This window comes from Miscanthus floridulus, chromosome 19, assembly GCF_019320115.1.
Source record: "Miscanthus floridulus cultivar M001 chromosome 19, ASM1932011v1, whole genome shotgun sequence".
Classification (NCBI taxonomy): domain Eukaryota; kingdom Viridiplantae; phylum Streptophyta; class Magnoliopsida; order Poales; family Poaceae; genus Miscanthus; species Miscanthus floridulus.
The window spans coordinates 7,953,238-7,974,589 of record NC_089598.1 but is presented as its reverse complement, the minus strand read 5'-3'; the positions used below and the strand labels follow the sequence as shown (position 1 = coordinate 7,974,589).

Sequence of the window (21,352 nt, the reverse complement as noted above, 5' to 3'; positions counted from 1 at the left end):
TCCATCGATGGTGTCGCAATGGACGGCAACAAGGTGGACGCCATTGCTTCTAGGCCAGAGCCCCGCTCACCCCGGGGCGTGCATGGCTTCCTAGGGTTGGCCGGCTACTACCGAAAATTCATCTAGGATTTCGGCACCATCGCCGCTCCACTGACCCGTCTCCTATGCAAGGAGGCATTTGCCTGGACATCGAAAGCTACCGAGGCGTTCAGGACCGGTGCTGCAGATGCCGGACTTTGACCAGCAGTTCGTCGTTGACTGCGATGCGTCGGGCCCCAGGTTCGGCGCTATTCTACACCAGGGTGTCGCCCCCTGGCCTTCTTCAGCCGGCCATTCACCACTCGCCACCACAAGCTGGCCGCCTATGAGCGCAAGCTGATCAGACTTGTTCAAGTTGTACGGCACTGGCGGCCGTATCTTTGGGATCGCCGCTTCCTCGTCCACACCGACCACTACAGCCTAAAGTTCCTTCTGGACCAACGGCTATCAATGGTGCTCCAGCATCAGTGGATCAGCAAGCTGTTCGAGTTCGACTTCGCGGTGAAGTACCGCCCCAGGTGCCTCCAATCGATCGCCGATGCCCTCTCCCACCGCGACGCCGACAACGCCGTCAAGCTGGCTGAAGCCGCTGCCTTCGTCGCTGCATTGCAGGCCCTCACAAGTCCCCCTTTCAAGCTCCTCGATGACATTCGCGCCACCACAGCGACTGACACAGAGGCTGGCCGCTTTCAGTAGTAGCTACTGGACGCATCTATCGGGGTGCCCTATTCTACGCATGATGGCTTCCTCCTCCACGGCAAGCAGATCTTTGTGCCGGTTCTGCACGACTTGCGCCATCTGGTGATTGTGCTGGCTCACTCCGCCGGCCACGAGGGCATTCAAAAGACCCTCTTCCGCCTGCGCGAGGACTTCTACATCCCAGGTGATCGCGTGCTTGTCCAGGACTTCGATTGGGCCTGCGTCACGTGCCAGCGCAACAAGACGCCGACCCTGTAGCCGGCTGGTTTACTCCAGCAACTCGACATTCTGTCCCAAGTGTGGGTGGACATCTCCATGGACTTCATCGAGGCCCTTCCCAAGGTCCATGGGAAGTCGGTGATCCTCATGGTTGTCGATCGCTTCTCCAAGTACGCACACTTCATCGCCCTCAGCCACCCGTACTTGGCCGTCGCCCGCACCTTCTTCGACGGTATTGTTCGTCTTCACGGCTTCCCCAACTCCATCGTTAGTGATCATGGCCCGGTGTTCACTAGTCACATGTGGCGTGACCTCTTCAAGATGGTTGGCGTCAATCTACGTCTCAGCATGGCGTTCCATCCCCAAACGGATGGGCAATCAGAGGTGGTCAACAAGGTGATCGCTATGTACCTTCGTTGTGCCGCAGGAGACCACCCACGTGCTTGGGTGGACTGGCTTCCATGGGCGGAGTACTGCTACAACACATCGTTCCACACAGCGCTCCGCGCCACGCTTTCTAGGTTGTCTACGGTCGGCCGCCCTCGCCTCTGCTTCCACACACCGTCGGGACAGCTCAGACCGAGGCGGTGGACACACTACTTCGGGATCGTGACGCGTTCCTTGAGGAGGTTTGCGAACGTCTTCTCCAGGTGTAGTAGTACGCCAAGCGCCACTACGACGAGCATCACCGCGAACTGGAGTTCGTAGTGGGCGACTGGGTGTGGCTCCATCTTCTTCACCGACCGACGCGCTCCTTGGAGTCCTGTCCCACCGGCAAGCTCGGTCTGCGCTATGCCGGCCCCTTCCAGGTGCTGGAGCGCATTGCTAGCCTCAGACCGCGTGCTACGCGCCTAGCTTCGCCGAGGCGCTTGGCATGTGTTGGTCCAGTGGCAGGGCCTGCCTTCGGATGAATCAACTTGGGAGCCCCTGCAGGACTTCAAGAACCGCTACCCCGACGTTCAGCTCGAGGACGAGGTGTTTGAAGAGGCGGGGAGAGATATTATGACCGGCGTCCAGTACGTCAGGCGCCGGCTCACAGGTGGCTAGGAGGCCGGTGCACAGGGGCTATGAGGCGCCTGGATTAGATGGGCTAAAGGCCCAGTTATCTTTATTTGTTATTTTCTTTAATAGGATATTTATTTCTTAAAATAGGATTTTATAGAGAGGCTATATATATCTGGTAAACAATTATTGGAGAATTAAGCAAGGCAAAAGTTATTTGCCTGGCCTCAAGGGCCATTACGTGATCTCCTTGCCTCCCTGCCCTGTTCCTCACGTGAGCACCTAGGGCAACAGCCGCCGCCTCCCTGCTCAACCACGGCACCACAGCGCCGCCCTCCTCGCCCCCGACCTCCAATCTCGTATCCCTACTCTCTTCGCAGCCGCGGTTGGATCAAGGATCCTATCATCTGATCTCTTCAACATTGCAGGGAGCCTTTTGTAGAGTTTGGCTTGGTCCATAATACGTTCTCTCTTTTTTTACTTCTATACAAAAGTAGTGCACACGGGAATGTCTATTGAGGACACTGTTCTTCACCTACATGTGTTGTCTGAAACTAAATGTACATTTTGAAATCATCACTGGTAGCCGAAGAAAAGAAGTATTTTCTCTAATTGTTGCATAAGAATTGTGGATTGTGTTTTTAGTGACCAAGGCATTGTTTAGTTCCATCTCCTAAAGTTTACTCCCTCTCCCATCGAATGTTTGACACATGCATGAAGTATTAAATATAGACTAAAAATAACTAATTACACAGTTTACGACTAACTTGCGAGACGAATCTTTTAAGCCTAATTAGTCTATGATTTGACAATATGGTGCTACAGTAACATATGTGCTGATGACAGATTAATTAGGCCTAATAAATTCGTCTCGCGGATTACTCACGGATTCTGTAATTTGTTTTTTTATTAGTATCCGAACACCCCATGCAACACCCCATGTGACACCCGATCTGACAACCAAAAACTTTATACTCTGGATTTAAACAAGGCCCAACACTACTGGATTCAGGCGCTTTGCCGAGTGCCTGCGGCACTCGGCAAAGCCCTAAATACACTCGGCAAAGGCTTTGCCGAGTGCCGCACTTGGCAAAGAACCCGTCGGCAAAGGTTTCTTTGTCGAGTGCCACATATTGGGCACTCGGTAAAGCCTTTGCCGAGTGTCACCTCAGCACTCGGCAAAAAAAATCCGACGTCAACTCTGACGGCCTCTTTGCCGAGTGCCACCTCAGCGGCACTCGGCAAAGAATTTTTTCCTTTTTTTGAAAATTCTTTGCCGAGTGCCATACTCTTGCACTCGGTAAACAAATTTTTTCTTTTTAAAAAAAAATCTTTGCCGAGTGTCATGGCTCTGGCACTCGGCAAAGCTGGGAAATTGGGCCTCTGCTTCCCAGCTTTGCCGAGTGCCATGGTCACGGCACTCGGCAAAGCCCTCTTTGCCGAGTGTGGCACTCGGCAAAGAGGGGGAAAATGCTATTTTTTTGTTTTTTGCTTTCCATCAGCACAAACAAAGAAATGACATATATATCAACACACAGCACAGGATATATCACATACACATCCATATTCCATCACATACACATCCACCATCCATAATACATCACATACAAATCCATTGTCCATAATCCATTACATACATTCGCATCATCCATGACAATATCCATCACAATATATATATGTCTCTAGTAGTAGTTCAACATAAGGCTAAGTCTAACACAAGTCCATGCAACATGAAAAGAAACAAATAAACAGTACCTACTGCCAGCCTCCCCACCCGGAGTATGAACTGCCACCTTGAGGAGGGTCAGTTGTCCACCCGACCTATGGAGAAGGGGCACCTTGAGGAGTCTAGTTCGAACCCACCGACTGTTGCTGCACAAAGGAGAAGCGAATTCATGAGTATCTACAGGAGGACCGCACAAGCTAAAGGAATAAACAACCATATATACTCATCGGAGTCCCTACAGGAGGAGGAGGAGCCACAACTGGAGCGAGCAGCGACTGGGGCACGACCACACCTGGCAAGGCCTAAAGGCTCGCCATGAAGCTAAACATGTCCTGCAGCCTCTGCGCCTCGGCCACTCTCTGGGCTTGTACAGCCTCCATCTCCAGCCGATGGGCCTCCGCCTGGGCCACCTGCTGGGCCTCCAACCTCCGCAAGTTGGCCTACAACATTCCACCCGCAATGTTTAAACAATGCAAAGGCAAGGTAGATGTGTAAAAGCAATGAACGACGAATAAAACAGTACTAACCTGGAGTTCCACCATCTGCTGCTGTGAGCTCTGCTGCCGAGAGCGTATGGGGAGGGAGGAGCTCGTGCTCCTTGCTCGAATCTCGGTGAGGTTGGGAACAGAGGCAGAGTCGACTGTGCTGTCCGCCATCCAGTACCGGTCGTGCTGCTTCCCTCCTCCCATCCTCATCAGGAGGTCTGTGTCCAGGGGCTGGGTGGCCGGATCGAAGTCCTCCCCATGGCGCTCGTGGGCCGCCGAGGTGTACTCGCTAAGCTTGTTGTGGACGCTCGCGTTGGTGTACGCCTTGGGCTCGTCCGCCGAGTTGTAGGTGACTTCTGGGGCCGTCGCCTTGCCCTTGTGTGCTAGGGCGTACGCCATGAACTCGTTGCATTCCTGGCCTTGGTGCGCCTGGGACTACGAGGAAAACACAAAGATGATTACAAGTAATGAGAATTGAGCGTTAGAATAAATAAATAAAGATGAAAACACAAAGAAGATTACCCATGTCTGGGCGTACGCGCTGAGGCTCCGGTTGCCTTGGTGGTGTGGCGCCACACCCATCTGTAGGCGGCAGTCCCGACGGATGTTGTGCTTCTCCACCCACTCCTCCAAGCGCCACCTATCCACAATGGCCTCCCAGTAGAGGCGGTGCCTGGCGCACCAATCAGGACATTGCTGCATGCCATCAAGTTATTGATATGTCAGAAGATGAAATGAAGCCTACCTATTCTTCATGGAAGGAGTCAGTATTAATGTTTCGTACTTACCGAGAGGTACTGCTCCTTGGTGAGCGTCCTGGTCCTGGCATCGGTCTTCCTCACCACCTGACCAAGGACGTCGACGCTATAGTTGATGATGCACTGGAGCCGCGTCTCATGGTACAGGTCCTAGAGTCGGGACCTACAGACCTTGTCCTGCACTCACGCCGCCCGGTCCTCAAACCCTTCGTCGCACCTGAAGAAGTCCTGCATACAGACATCATGTATCGTTTCATTATTTCAAGAACGACCAATGAATGCGTAGTATTGACCAATTTAGTGCGATGAAGACTCACCCAGAACTCGGCCTTGATCCGCGCTGCAACGGTGCCGAACTCACTGTCCTCGATGGCATAGAAGTGGTCCCACGTCCAGGGCATCAAAGTCACCGAGGCATAGGTGACCATGCTAGGGTAGTGTTGCCGAATCAGAAGGCCCAGGGTGCCATTGATGTGCTGGCCCGTTCCAGACACAACTTCCCAGTTGCTGCAAGAGTCATTAAGAAGAATTGTTAGTCTCCAGTTCGATTTTCAACATGTCATATGAAATAGTAGTGAAATAATACTTACTTGTCGCCGCTGGGTCGAATCACCGGGTGCCGGTGAAGTGGGATCGGCCGCGCCGGGAGCTACGAGGGCCCACGCAAGTAGACTCCCGACGAGGTAGAGCCAGAGGCAGTGCAAGTGGAACCCCCTTCTATCGCTATCGCCGCCTCCTCGTGGTCCGACGAGTTAGAGGAAGTGCCACCCCCTCCTATGTGCAGGCCCACTGCCTGGTCATCCTCGTCCACCGACGGGGTGGCAGCCGGCTGCACCCTCGTCCTGGGACGACCGCGGGGGCGACCGCTCCTCGTCCTCCTCGTCAGCGGCTCTGGCAAGGGGTCCTCAGCGTGGGGTGGTGAGCGCTCCCTCATGTAGAGGGAGTTGACCCCCCGACGGGCCTGCCTTCCGCCCGGCATTTTGTCGAGTGCCTGCAATTTCAAAGAGTAAACCAATTAGCACAGTTAAATTACAAGTACTTATAAAGAGATGCAAAATGAACAAAACATAATTGCAATAATAATAATAATATAGTATTACATGAATTAGAAATATTCTTCACGATCGGCAGCGGCTGGATCATAGGTGTCGTCATCACTATCAATATTGTCGAGTAAATCGGGCTCATCTCCATCGTTGTCATCATTGTCATCTCCTAACTGTAATCGCTCAAGCATTTGTAAGTCCTTAGCATTTTGCACCTCTTCTCCGCCGTCCTCATCTCCATCATCCTGATCAATGTCATTGTCTACTTCCATGCCCATCAGTGAAAACATGTCTATGTCAAACCTCCCTTCTAGCCCCTCTGGTTGATAGAACTCCCGTGTGTTTGGGTCAAAGTTGTAATCCTCATCGTTTGGGACAGGCAGTTTACCTTGCGGCGATACCAACTGCACAAGGTACCAACCGATAAGATTGGGGTCTTTTTGGCACGCCCATGGGAGATAATAAACTTGCATGGCCTGTTGAGCCAAAATATAGACATCCTCTCCTTGATAGACATAATCCTATCGAATTTTGACTTGTCCAATCTCAGGGGCTGTTCTCGTGACATTAGGATCGAACCAATGGCATTTGAATACGACTTGATTAGGAGCTTTGTGACACTCAAAATTGATCTCGTATATTTCTTCTACTATGCCATAGTAGTCGCGCTCATCGGTGCCAGGCGTACGAACTCCGATATTCGTGGTTTTCCGATTGGGCCGACTCCACTCGTAGTTTCTTGTGTGAAAGCGATAGCCATTCACATCATAAATGGTGAATGACTTGACCTTGTAGGCGAAGCCTTTGGCGAGCCCTTTCAACTCAGCATCCATTTCCGCATCCTTGCGGGCCTGCAAGGTGAGGCTAGATAGATCGTTACATTACTCGCTCGTAGGAGCAAAGTGGGATGTCAAAGATTGAATGAGGTAAATTGGACGGTACCTTCGTATCGAACTAGGATATGAAATCGGGCACACCATCTTTGAGAAGACTATCTTCTTCTTGAGGGGAAGGAGCCCTATTCCCTCTCCAGTATTTATTCAAAAATTCCCTTAAAAAACAAGAGATAAGGGGGTTCGATAGATGGAGGATAGTGACAAGGGCGTATGTAACAAGCTCATTGAGAACTTACTGCACATAAGGCTTCACTTCATCAAGGTTCAACAACACATACAGCATGATAGTGCGCCACTCATCATGCCACAAGGTCTTGGTGCCCGATGCGCTTGCCTTTCCGAGTTGCCCTTTGAAAAGGCTGAGGTTCGATGAACTCTCGTCCGCGTTGTAACAAGGGGGACGATTGTTCACGCTGGGAAGGCCATCCTTATAGTATGATGTTGTGAAGTTTGACACCTCCTCTAGAATGAATGCCTCTGCCATAGAAGCCTCAATTTTGGCTTTATTTCTACACTTTTTCCAAAGAATCTTTAGACATCTCTCAATTGTATAGCACCAATGGGCCTACACGGGCCCCCCCATTCATGCCTCATATGGTAGGTGCAAAATCAGATGCTGCATCGCTAGGAAGAAGCTGGGTGGGAAGATCTTCTCCAACTTGCAGAGCAACATAGGTGCCACTTTCTCCAAGTCATCAATCATGTCCCGAGATAACTCCTTGGCACAAAGCTAGCGGAAGAAATAGCTCAACTCCACCAGCACGCGCCACACATGCTCAGGGACGTATCCTCGGGTCATCGCAGGAAGGAGCAGCTCAATCCATATGTGGTAGTCATGACTCTTCATCCCTAAGACTCGCATAGTGGACAAGTTCACTCCCCTACTCAAATTCGCCGCATGCCCATCAGGGAACATTAACGTCTGGATCCACTACAGTACTTCCTTCCTTTGGTCCTTTTTCAAGACGAAATCGACCGGAGTCCTTTCCATTTCTTGTCGGGCGCGGGAGGCTTCATCACTTGCTTTGGCCTATCACACATCGTTGCCAGGTCCAGTCTAGCCTTAACATTGTCCTTTGACTTATCAGGAATATCCATGAGTGTTGCAAAAAGTGCCTCGGTGATATTCTTTTCTGTGTGCATTACATCAATGTTGTGTGGAAGAAGAAGGTCATTGAAATAGGGGAGCCTAGTCAAGCCCGATTTATGAGTCCACTAGTGTTCCTCACCACATCCAATAAAACCACCTTTCTCTTTATCATCTTTGAGAGCCTCTATCTTAGCACGGACCTCGGCACCGGTCATCATCTAAGGTGCAGGGTCGGTGACTTGAACCCCTTTCCTAAAGTTCTTGACGTCTTGTCTGAATGGATGGTCAAGAGGGAGGAATTGACGATGTTGGTCAAATGAAGAAAACTTGCCACCCCTCTTCAGCCAAGTGAACCTCATAGCTGTCTTGCATATTGGGCATGGGAACTTCCCGTGAACACACCACACGCAGAATATGCCACACGCCAGGAAGTCATGCAGGGAGTAGTGGTACCACACATGCATTGTGAAGTTCTTCTTTGTAGCTCGGTCGTATGTTAGTACCCCCTTTTCCCAAGCAAGGATCAATTCATCAATGAGAGGCTCCATGAACAAACCCATCTTGTTCCCCGGGTGTCCAGGAATTATCAGTGACAAGAATACATTCTTGGGTTGAAACATGACGCCGGGGGGAGATTGAGGGGGATCACAAACATGGGCCAACAAGTGTACGGGGCCGCCAGCAATCCATAGGGGTTGAAACCATCTATTGCTAGCGCTACACGTATATTCTGAGCCTCCTCAGCTTTACCATGATGTATGCCATCGAAATGGGTCCATGCATCGCCATCCGATGGGTGTACCATCTTGTCAACATTGTATCTTTTGCCATGTTTGTGTCATGTCATCTGTTTCGCGGACTCCTCTGTCATGTATAGCCGTTGGATCCTCGGTATGACAGGAAGGTACCGTAGGATCTTCACGAGGATACCAAGCTGTTCCTTCTTGCCATCACTAGTGTTGACCTCCAGATACCTAGAGGATTTGCACTTTGGACAGTGCGTTGCTTTCTCATGATCTTTCCTAAATAGGACGCAACCATTCGGACAAGCATGGATGTGCTCATACGGCATCTTAAGGGCACGAAGAAGTTTCTGTGACTCGTACAAGTTCTTCGGCAGAATGTGACCCTCCGGAAGCAGGGATCCAACAACTGCCAACATACCATCGAAGTTGTCTCGACTCATGCTACACTGCGACTTGAACGCCATTAGGCATCCAATGGCATCCAGTTGCGAAACCATTGACTTTTCATGAAGGGGCTTCTATGCCGAAGACAACATATCGTAGTACGCCTTTGCGGATTCCTCTGGCTCATCCTCTAATCCTTCACCGAACTGTGCCTCCTGAAAGTCATCCATCCAGTCTGCTACCCCAGCATCTCCATCAAAAGCCTCGAGGCGTGGTCTCACCACCTCCTCTCTAATATGATCGGCTTCACCATGGTGGATCCAGCAGGTATAGTTTGGCGTGAATCCATACTTGCAAAGATCTTCCCCCACGTTCTTCCTATTCTTTCTTACACGGTTGTCACATTTACTGTAGGGACACGGCATCTGACTCGACCCTCTAGCAGCCTCGCCAAATGAATGCTCCAAGAAAGCATTAGTCTTAGTCATCCATTCTGGGGTCATACTTGCGTGGCCCATGTACATCCAATCACGGTTCTCCATCCTCTGGCATATACATATGTAAGCGAGTAATATAACTAGCAATTGCATCTGTACGGCGTTCCTACCATCTAATAGGTGAGGATAGGTCCTAATCCCACCCGTGGATGCATAGATGAGGTCAGTTTCAATGCTCCGCTCCTATCCGAGATAGAATTTCGGTAGCACCTCCTCGTTGTTCTCCCGATACACGTCCTGCAAGGGAGAGTGTGTATCCGGAGAACAACAGGGAGGTGATGTCGAAAGTCTGTCTCGGACTGGAGCGAACCATGGAAACTAACCTCATCTACACATCCATGGGCTATCCAAAATACGTGGACAATCCGAAAGAGATACGGTCGCAGATATGCAAAGATCTGCATACCTCCGACCGTATCTCTTTTGAACGGGAGACGCCTAACTAGGCTACGTGACCATATAAAACATGCATGCAAAGGAGGAGGGGGTTATACCTAGGGTGGCGGTGGAGTCAGGCTAGTGGGGCAGTGGCGTGTCGGTGCAGTGGCGAGGCGATGCGGTGCAGGCAGACCAGCAGCACCGATGAAGGCGATTGGGGTCGCCGAGTCCCTCCCATGGGTCCTTCTCCTACACAAAAAGGCAATAGGTTAGAATCCATTGAAAATTTTGATAGCACCTCCCCTGCACGGGGAGGTTTCCAAAACCTACAAGAAACGTAGGCGCGATGGCCAACAACCACATATATACCAAACATAGGCATGAAGGCCAACAAACATATATATACCAAGACGAGCCATACTTTAGTTCTCTTTCCATGCAAATGAAAGTATCGAAGTAGTACAACAACAAGTACTACTACCACTACAACTACTACTAACACTAACACTACTACTACTAACACTACTACTATCACTACTTACTACTAGCAATACTACTAACACTACTAACTACTAACTACTACTACTTACTAACTACTACTAACACTACTAAGTACTACTACTAACTACTACAGGTGTAGGGCATACCTTCGTGACGAGAATGGCAACAACGAGGGTCGGCGACGACGGCGGGGACGACCGCAGCGGCGTGAGGGTCGACGGGCCTAGGCCGGCACCTTCCTTCTCCTCTCCTTCTCCTTCTCCTCCTCTCTTCTCCCCTCCTCCTCTCTTCTTCCCTTCTCCTCTCTTCTCCCCTGCCTCCTCCTCCTCTCTTCTGCAGTGGCGTGGTGGCCGGGGCAGGGAGGCGCGGTGGTCGGGGCGGAGGCCGCGGGGGCCCGCGCGGGGAGGCACGGTGGCCGGGGCGGGGAGGCGTGGTGGCCGGGACGGGCGCCATGGGGGCCCATGCGGGGAGGCGCGGTGGCCGGGGCGGAGGCCGCGGGGGCCCGCGCGGGGAGGCGCGGTGGCCGGGGCGGGGAGGCATAGTGGCCGGGACGAGGCGGCGGCTGAGGGAGAGAGAGGTGAGAGGGAGAGAGAAATGAGAGAAAGAGAGCGAGAGCGCGCCGGCCGGGCGTGGGTGAAGGGAAAGGGCGGCTTTGCCGAGTGCCAGATCGGTGGCACTCGGCAAAGTTAATTTTCTTCGCCGAGTGTCGTGATCTTGCACTCGGCGAAGTTTTAAAAAAATTCAGCAGCTCTTTGCCGAGTGCCAGCTGGGCGGCACTCGGCAAAGTTATTACTTTGCCGAGTGCCAACCCTAGGCACTCGGCAAAATATATTTTTTTTTGGTTTTTTGCCACCAATTTTTTTTGAAGGTTTAGTACACTACCACAAACAACATGTTTAAATTTGGGACATTTTCATTGTCTTTTGGCATATTTCTATAGTTTATTTTGTTTTGTTGAATTTTTCTAGAAAATGTAAGTTTGAACTGCAGGTGCATCGAATAATGGATTACATTCGTTCAAAAAATGTTATCCTTGTTTCTTAGTGTAAATTTAGGCTAAATCCAGGAACTGTCTCGAAATTTCGATCAACGTGCTCACGGGGCAACGCCGCCAATTTGCGTGGGAGTGGTTTTTTAATTGTATAAAATGCGAACAAATTCCAAAAATCATGAAACTTGTCGAGTTGTCGTCCTATCGTATGCGTATGCCGTGGAAAAAATTTGAAAAAGCTCACAAGTGGAGATGTCCTGGTTTGTGAGCATCGTACGTGACAACGTGCTCGAAACTTTTCAAATTTTTTCCACGGCATACGCATACGATATGACGACAACTCGACAAGTTTCATGATTTTCGGAATTCATTTGCACTTTATACAATTAAAAAACCACTCCCACGCAAGTTGGCGGCGTTGCCCCATGAGCACGTTGATCGAAATTTCGAGACAGTTCCTGGATTTAGCCTAAATTTACACTAAGAAACAAGGATAACATTTTTTGAACGAATGTAATCCATTATTCGATGCGCCTGCAGTTCAAACTTACATTTTCTAGAAAAATACAACAAAAAAATAAACTATAGAAATATGCCAAAAGGCAATAAAAATGTCCCAAATTTAAACATGTTGTTTGTGGTAGTGTACTAAAGCTTCAAAAAAATTGGTGGCAAAAAACAAAAACAAAAAATTATTTTACCGAGTGCCAAACGGGGGGCACTCGGCAAAGAGGACGCCGCTGGATGCCGTTAAGCCCCTACCAATCTTTGCCGAGCGTTTGCCTTTACCGAGTGCGAGGCACTCGGCAAAGACAACCTTTGCTGAGTGCAGCTCTTTGCCGAGTGTCAGGCACTCGGCAAAGGCCTCTTTGCCGAGTGTCATATTTTGCTGAGTGCGGCGCTCGGCAAAGCAGGTCTTTGCCGAGTGCCCGAAATTTGGCACTCGGCAAAGATTTTTGCACTCGGCAAATCACGTGTTTCCCGTAATGCAAGTTGATAGTTCTTTTACAAAAATCAAATGATACTACATCAACTGCTATTCCTCTAAAAAAATGAAATCTCTGAATCACCATTTTGTTCTAGCATTACCCCAAAATTTACACCGGAAAAATAAATCATAGCCAGAGCCGTGGTTACAGTGTGTCTATGTATCTCAAACTTTTTATCCCTTTTTTGGAGAGGACGTATGACTTGAAGCCACAAGATTTCATATCATTCTGAACATAACTTCCAGTTATTGCTGCAAACCTATTCTGGAGCAGTAATGAACGAGCATGGCAGCCATCTTTTGTTCAGTTATTACTCCTTTGTACTGATACGGTTGACTTCTGCTTGCCAACTGTAGCGATGAACTCAACTGCCACTTTTAATGCATTAATACATGCCAGATTCATCAAGCTTGTTGACGACCATGTTGGTTCCCTTCCAGCTAAATCAGATACTCCTCGGAATACAATCACAGGTATGCCAGGTGATGTTGCTGTCTGTTGAATCAGTAAGAGAGTTCGCTTAATTGTAGCGCTATCTTAAGTTACATGATCTGGATGTACTGCAAGTATTGGTAGTCATATAAATGAAAAGTAAGAGACATAATCTGCTACAACTCACCATCACCACTGCTGCGCTCTCCTCATCTACTGTTGACACCCCAAATTCTCTGAAAATGAACTTTCTGCATTCTGCGTTGTCAAGAAACATGTCAGCTGATGATCCTTTAAGCCCATAGACAACTTGTGGTGTTGTCGGTAAGCAGAAAGTGTCATTGCATCTTTCAAGTTTGACCTGCAGAAATTTCACAAATAGTAGGCTGTGAGTAGCCATGCACAAACATGTAGTAGTTGTTATGCAATTATGTTACTGATATATTGTGAATTTGTGTAGCGATCACCTTAAGTTGTTCTGCAATTCTAAACCATGCTGAATCTACAGGTAGCCAGAATACTTCTTCCATAGGCTTGCCAACTGAATCTACTTCTGATGAAATTGTGTGGAATCTGGGTAAGAATGGTAGATTTACGGTGAAGTCAGTTTACAATGGCCTGACAAAAATGAAAATGGTGTTTTTCATAAGAGGATTTGGAAAGGGAAAATTCCAGTGAAGATTAAAATATTTCTGTGGTTGATGTCTTCCAATGCAATATTAACCAAAGATAATTTGCTCAAAAGAAAATGGCAAGGTGATCCTAAGTGTGCTTTTTGTGATAATGATGAAACTATTTCCCATTTGTTTTTCCAATGTCCTGTTGCTACGGTAATTTGGTCAATCATAGCAAGATGCTTTGGTGCTAATAACATACCATCTGACCTAAATCAATGTTGGCAGTGGTGTGAAGCTTGGTTTCCTTTTGGTAAAAAATATCATCCATGGGGTATTGCGGCTGCTTGTTGGGCTATATGGAAGAGTCGTAATAAAGCCTGTTTTGATAAGGAGATTATTAAAAGTCCACTTGAGATTATGCCATGCGAATGAGCTTATGGTTTTCTGGGCAGGACTCTATGCAGAGATGGATCGTGAACAACTAATTGCAGGCGCCAATCTGATGTTGAAAGTGACCAAGGAGGTCTTAGCCAAGCAGACGGCGAGGGAAGTGGATGTTAGATAATCTACTGCTACCTTGTGTGAACACAGTAAGGGAAGACGGTGCCGAAAGGTCCCCTGCTGTGATACTATAGCCGCTGTAGGTGCAGGCGCCCCACAGCTCACCTGCAGCACTGTAGGCACATGCAGTGGCCGGCGTAGAGTCAGCCCTATATGTTATCTAGTTACTGTTACAGCATGTGCGCTGTACTAGGACTAGATGGATAGAGTTGTATAAATAGACTACCACGGCAACTCAGTAAAGAGAGTTCAGATTTGCCATCTCACAGACAGGGCTTCGGCCAACGCTGGTGTCTTGTATTGTGTGTGCATGCTCTGTTCTCCCTTCTTCTTCTAGCTCCAGCCATAGTGTGTGGGGACGGACAACGCTCATTCGTGGTCGGCACGGCTAGTGAGTGCTCGGCAACACTAGCGGGTGTTCGGCAAGACTGGTGAGTGGTTCACTCGCCTGAACCGGTGATCCTGTGGGCCAACAAGTGGTATCAGAGCCATACAAGCGCCGTCGTCAGACTAACCGCTGGCGATGACGGGCGGTTCGGACATGGGTGACAGCAGTGGCACTGTTGTAGCTGCCCAGCCACGACCGGAGGTCGTTGTTCGCACGGTGCGGGAGGTCAGTGGCACCAGTTGGCCGACGCTGACTCGTACCAACTATGGAGAGTGGTCGGTGACCATGAAGGTCAAGCTCAAAGCTCGACGGCTCTGGAATGCTGTTGACAAGGACACCGACAATGAGAAAGATGACATGTCAGCGTTGGAGGCTATCCTCACTGCTGTACTGGCGGAGTACAGGGAGCCGTTGGGGACGAAGAGCTCAGCTAAGGAGGCATGGGAGGCTATTGCGGCGATGCGCGTCGGTTCCGACCGCGCAAAAGAAGGCGACGACCTAGCTTCTAAAGCAGGAGTACGCCAACCTCAAGTTCAAGGATGGTAAAACGGTGGAGGACTTCTCCCTCCGCCTACAGACGCTCATCAGCAAGCTGAAGAGCCACGGCGTCACCATCGATGAAGAGGAGGCGATCTCCAAGTACATCCACTCCGTGCTGGCAAAGTACATCCAGATCGCTCTCTCCATAGAGACGATGCTAGACTTGTCCACCCTCACCATTGAGGATGTGACAGGCTGTTTGCGGGCGGTGGACGAGCGCCTAGAGCAGGCGACAAAAACGAAGGACAACGGGAAACTCCTACTGACGGAAGAGGAGTGGGCTGTTCGGAGGAACTCCGAGAAGGCAGCCTCCTCTAGTCGCAGTGGCGATGGCAAGCGCCGCGGCAAGGCTTCTTCGGAGAAGAAGCAGGTCGACCCCAACGCTTGCCAGCGTTGCGGGAAGATGGGCCATTGGGCACGGGAGTGCCCAAATCGCAAGCAAGAGAAGAAGGTTCAGGCTCACCTGGCGCAAGCCAATGATGAGGATGAGACCACTATCCTGATGGCGACGTTTTGTGCACTGCACGACGTCGATGCCGAGGAGACGGAAGAGGCGACAATGGTGGAAGGACCTGGGAAGGCCCTGAAGACCATCAACCTCGACAAACCACGCGCCCAAGTCCACATCGGACGTGTGGGCGCCGACCAGGAGCAGCGATGGTATCTGGACTCTGGTGCCAGCAACCACATGACGGGCTCCAAGGCATCCTTCTCCGAGCTCGACGGCGATGTTACCGGTACGGTGAAGTTTGGTGATGGCTCAAGGGTGGCTATCCAAGGGCGCGGCACCATTATCTTCATATGCTAAAATGGGGAGCACCGCGCGCTAACGGATGTATATTACATCCCGCAGCTGCGTTCCAGCATCATCAGCATTGGTCAGCTGGATGAGCGCGGTAGCAAGGTACTGATCAAGGATGGTGTCCTTAGGATCAGGGACCGAGAGCAGCGACTTCTTGCCAAGGTGAAGAGGTCCCTGAACTGGTTGTACCTGCTCAACCTGAAGGTAGAGCAGCCGATGTGCCTGGCAGCAAGGCACTCCAAGGAACCGTGGATGTGGCATGCCCTCTTCGGACATCTCAGCTTCGATGAACTTGGTCGGCTGGAGAAGATGGTCCAAGGGCTACCCCACATCAAGCACGGAGGTGAGCTGTGTGACAGCTGCCTGGCCGGGAAGCAGAGGAGGCTACCTTTCCCAAAGGCGACCAAGTATCGCGCGAAGGACGCTCTCGAGCTCGTCCATGGTGACCTCTGCGGGCCGATCACGCCTGCTACAAACGGTGGTCGGCGGTACTTCCTCCTGCTCATCGATGATTACAGTCGCTATATGTGGCTGCAACTCCTGACGAGCAAGGACGAAGCGGCGGCGGCGATCAAGAAGTTCAAGACGCGTGCGGAGGCCGAGAGTGGCAAGAAGCTCCGCGTGCTGAGGACTGATCGCGGCGGCAAATTCACTTCGGTGGAGTTCGCTGTGTACTACGTGGATCAGGGTGTGGGGCAACACCACACCGTGCCATACTTGCCACAACAGAATGGCGTGGTGGAGAGGCTAAACTAGACGGTGGTCGGCATGGCCCGATCCATGATGAAGGCCAAAGGCATGCCGGCAAGGTTCTAGGGAGAGGCGGTGACCACGGCGGTGTTTATCCTCGACCGTGCTCCGACCAAGGCCCTGACGACCAAGACACCATTCGAAGCTTGGTATGGGAGCAAGCCAAGCGTGTCCTTCCTCTGGACATTTGGCTGCATTGGCCACGTCAGGAAGACAGCCAAACCTCACCAAGCTAGAGGACAGGAGCACACCGATGGTGTTCCTGGGCTACGCGGAGGGTACCAAGACATACCGGCTCTACGACCCACGCGGAGACAAGGTGCTTGTCTCGTGCGATGTCATGTTTGATGAGGAGGCGGCTTGGGACTAGAGCAGTCCAAGCACAGGGAAAGCTGACGGCTTCACTAGCACCTTCGTCATCGAGCACTTGGTCATCCACGATGGTGGAGACGCTGGGGAAGAGGTGCTGAGCACTCCGGCAGTAGAGCCGAGCACTCCTGGGGCAGTGTCGAGCACTCTGGGAAGAGTGTCGAGCACTCCTAGAGGGATGCCGAGCATGCCAGGAGTGGTGTCGGGAGGTTCTGCAGTGGTGGCGACCACTCCAGGATGGGTGCCGAGTACTCCCGTGGTGGAGCCAAGATGTCTTGCAGTGGTGCCAACCACTCCAAGACTGAGGCTAGGCACTCCTACAGTGTGGCTGAACACTACAGGAGTTATGACGAGCTATCCAAGAGTAGTGCCGAGCACTGCAACCAGGGTGCCGAGCACTCCATGTGCTGTGCCAAGCACTCCGGCGGAATAGGGAACTGCATCGATGCCGATCGAGTTCGCCTCACCTCCAAGTGACATCACTGAGTTTGTGGACGCCTACCACGAAGGTGAGGAGGTGCGATTCCATAGGCTGGACGACATCGTCGGCGACACAGGTCCCTCAGGTCTGGCGGGCAGGCTGCTCAATGACGTAGAGCTGCTACTCGTCAGTGCAGAGGAACCACCCACATTTGTGCTAGCCGAGCAAGATGGAAACTGGCGACGGGCGATGCTGGAGGAGATGAAGGCGATCGAGGAAAATGAGACTTGGCAGCTCATCGATCCACCTCCAGGATGCCGTCCTATCAGCCTAAAGTGGGTGTACAAGGTCAAACAGGACGAACTCGGCACCATTGTCAAGCACAAGGCGCGCCTCGTCACCAGAGGCTTTGTTCAGTGCGAGGGCATAGACTTTGAGGAGGTCTTTGTGCCAGTAGCACGCATGGAGTCGGTCCATTTGCTACTATCATTGGCAGCAGCAAAGCACTGGCGCATCCATCACTTGGACGTTAAATCGGCCTTCCTCAACGGCAAATTGGCGGAGATGGTCTTTGTCAGGCAACCTCCAGGTTTCGCCATCAAGGGAGAGGAGCACAGGGCGTTCTGACTGTGCAAGGCGCTCTACGGGCTGCGGCAGGCTCCACGAGCATGGAACGCCAAGCTTGGCGCCACACTGGGCGAGCTTGGGTTTCAAAGGTGCGCAACCGAGCACGCGCTCTACACGCGGCGACGGGGGAAGGAGGAGCTCGTCGTCGGCTTGTATGTGGATGACTTAATCGTCACCGACGTGCGCACAGAGGATATCAACAGCTTCAAGCGCGAGATGGCGGCTCATTTTCGAATGAGTGATCTCGGTGCACTCTCCTACTACCTCGGCATCGATGTGAGACAGGGGAAGGAGGAACTCACACTTGGTCAGAGCGTGTATGCCTCCAAGCTGTTGGAGAGGAGCGGCATGGTGGAGTGCAAGCCATGCGTGACTCCGATGGAGGAGCGGCTGAAGCTGACGAAGGCCAGCACCGCGGCGAATGTGGATACAACACTCTACCGGAGCATCGTCGGTGGTCTACGCTACCTAGTCCACACGAGGCCGGACATTGCGTTCGCCGTGGGCTACGTTAGTTGCTTCATGGAGGATCCCAAAGAGGATCACTGGGCTGCGGTGAAGCGGCTACTGCATTACGTCAAGGGAACGGTGGATCAAGGGATCATTTTCCCCAAGACCGGCGGGAGTAGGCTGCAGCTCACTATGTTCAGCGATGCAGATATGGCGGGGGACATCGATGGGCGATGGAGCACCTCTGGCGTGCTTGTCTTCCTCGGGTCGGCCCCAATTTCATGGTTGTCGCTGAAACAGAAGGTGGTGGCGCTATCTACGTGCGAGACAGAGTACGTAGCGGCGGCCACAGCGGCGTGCCAAGTTGTGTGGCTACGCTGGCTGCTGGGCGAGCTGACCGGTGTGGAAGCTCACCCACCAGCACCGATGGTGGACAACCAGCCCGCCATCGCCCTCGCGAAGAATCTAGTTCTGCACGACCGGAGTAAACACATCGACGTGAAGTTCCACTTCCTCAGGGACTGTGTCGATGGAAGGCAGATCGTCGTCGAGTTTATCGAAACTGGTCGGCAACTCGCGGACGTCCTCACCAAGCCGCTCGGACGACTTTGACTCACGGAGCTGAAGGAGATGATCGGCATGGAGGGGTACAAGGGTTAGTAGTAAGATTAGGGGAAGATTGTTAGTTAATCTACTGCTACCTTGTGTGAACACAGCAAGGGAAGGCGGTGCCGAAAGGTCCCCTGCTGTGATACTGTAGCCGCTGCAGGTGTAGGCGCCGCACGGCTCACCTGCAGCACTGTAGGCACATGCAGTGGCCGACGCAGAGTCGGCCATGTATGTTATATAGTTACTGTTACAACATGTGCGCAACACTAGCGGATGCTCGACAAGACTGATGAGTAATTCACTCGTCTGAACCGGTGATCCTGTGGGCTAACATTGGACCAGTTGCTACTTCAGGACAATCAGCCAGGCTACACCAATGAAGACTCGACTTGATCGGCACAAAAGGAAGCTGTTTCTCAAAGCTGATGCCGAGTAGTTGTTTGCTGTTGGAAGTACTAGTAGCTTTTGTGTCTGGTCGACAGGCTTGAGCTGTCCTTTCTTTTGTTCCTATAAGTTTCAGTTTTAGCTTCGTTTGGGCTGTGGTTGCTTGTTCACGCTGGTTGGTGCCTGTATGGCACTAGGAACTATATTCTCCAAAGCTTAGTTCTGCTGATGACTCTTTTGGTGATTTGAACTTCTGTGACTAGTATACTGCCCGTGCTAACGCTACGGTGGTATTTTATAATACAAATCAAACAACCAATAAAATATATTGTCAATGGGAAAAGAATACAGAAGGAAAATAAAATGAGACGGCAATTAAATATATTTCCAATGGGGAAAAGAATAGGCCATGTAGAAGATTTTGGAGTATTATTAGCCAAACTTCTGACTGCTTTCAGTTGAAGTTAGGAAAAAATCGTGAGTTCCCAACATGGAACAAACATTTTAACAAATCTCTTGCTGGTTTCAGAAAACATTCTAAGGCAATACAAATAATGCAGCAAAATAAAAATTCATGTGCAAAATACACCACTTGCGTTGCGTCTCACTGATCTTGGCAAATCTTAATTTGGGGCTCCTCTGGACTGACACCAGCTTCTTTTTCATAACAATTTGAAGCCCTTAAAGGCATCCAATGAAAGGTTTAGTACAAACTCTCAGAAATGTAACAGCAAAATTCAGTGAACACGACTTGCTGAAAACTGGAAGGAGGGGAAACCCCGAGTCCTCCACTGATGTAGGCCATGGAACAACCACCACAGAACCTATTAGGGTGAGTTTAAGGGCATTTCATCGAACGGCTTACCTGTAGACCGTGTGTTGAGCAGGCTAGTGTATACAACCCATCCTTAATCAGCTCCAATCCAGCAAATACAGATCCAGGTACAATCCAACACGCCTAGCTGGCTACTCGAACAATCAAGGAACAAGCACCACCATCCTCTCTCGGAAGCAGCAACCTGTCTGCGAGCAATTTCTTAGTGCAAGCTCCTTGCTGCAGTCCCACATAAATACAAGCAACACTGCATCTCAGTGGTCTGCTTACACATTTAAAAAGGGCGTACCCAGTGCAGAAAGCTCCCGCTCTGTGCGGGATCTGGAGAAGGGTGTTAGTGGCAAGCCTTATCCTCATCTGTGCAATGCGAGCAGACCGCGACTCGCCTGTTATTCAGTTTACACATCTCAGGGTCTGCTTACACATTTCGGTAGAGAAAACATTTTGATACACCAGTTATTCAGTTTGCTACCAAGCAATAAAGTGGTAAAGCAATTATTTCTGAAGTGCCAGATTTAGTATAATATATCGGTGATAGTGTGCTGCGCAGGACAAGTGTTACTACTGAAGACCTCTATTTTCTCATGAAAAAAACAAGTGAAGCCTACTTCTCAATCGAGGCTAGCAGCAATCAGATACATGGGACTGCAATAGAGCAGTTCCTTCTTTTGCTACCTGAAAATCGTTTCATGAAAACAAGTGAAGCCTACTTCTCAATAGAATAGCTGATGCATTGATACTGAAATACTACATGGTAACTGTATTTCAGTTCTTCTTTTGCTACCTGAAACTCGTTTTATGAAAACCTGGAAATACATTCCAACTCACATTGCTTGTGTCGGCAAGAAGAGAGGAGCAACAGCAGCGTGGCAGCAGGCAGAGAGCAGCACCACCCTTGAGTCTCGTCCTATTTCCATGTATGATCATATCCATGCAACTGAAATTATCCATCAAAATTGTTTCTTCTCACTAGTAGAGAAATGGCATTTCATCTACTTCGATTTTGGGCTTTAGTCTCGATATTTTTTGCGTTCGGAAGTAGAGGGAGAATTAGTCCCGGTTGGAGCTACCAACCGGGACTAAAGGCTCCTGTAATGGCAGGCTTTCGCAGCATGCCACCT

At 50.6% G+C, this 21,352-nt stretch overlaps 1 protein-coding gene across 1 annotated transcript; it reads left to right on the top strand.

The window, feature by feature from the left end:
* The first annotated feature begins 226 nt into the window (after positions 1-226).
* Positions 227-996, top strand: LOC136525486 (uncharacterized). Its single transcript, XM_066518455.1, has 3 exons — positions 227-279; positions 327-717; positions 805-996. Exons 1-3 carry the CDS (start codon positions 227-229, stop codon positions 994-996), a joined length of 636 nt encoding a protein of 211 aa, XP_066374552.1.
* Positions 997-21,352: the final 20,356 nt, after the last annotated feature.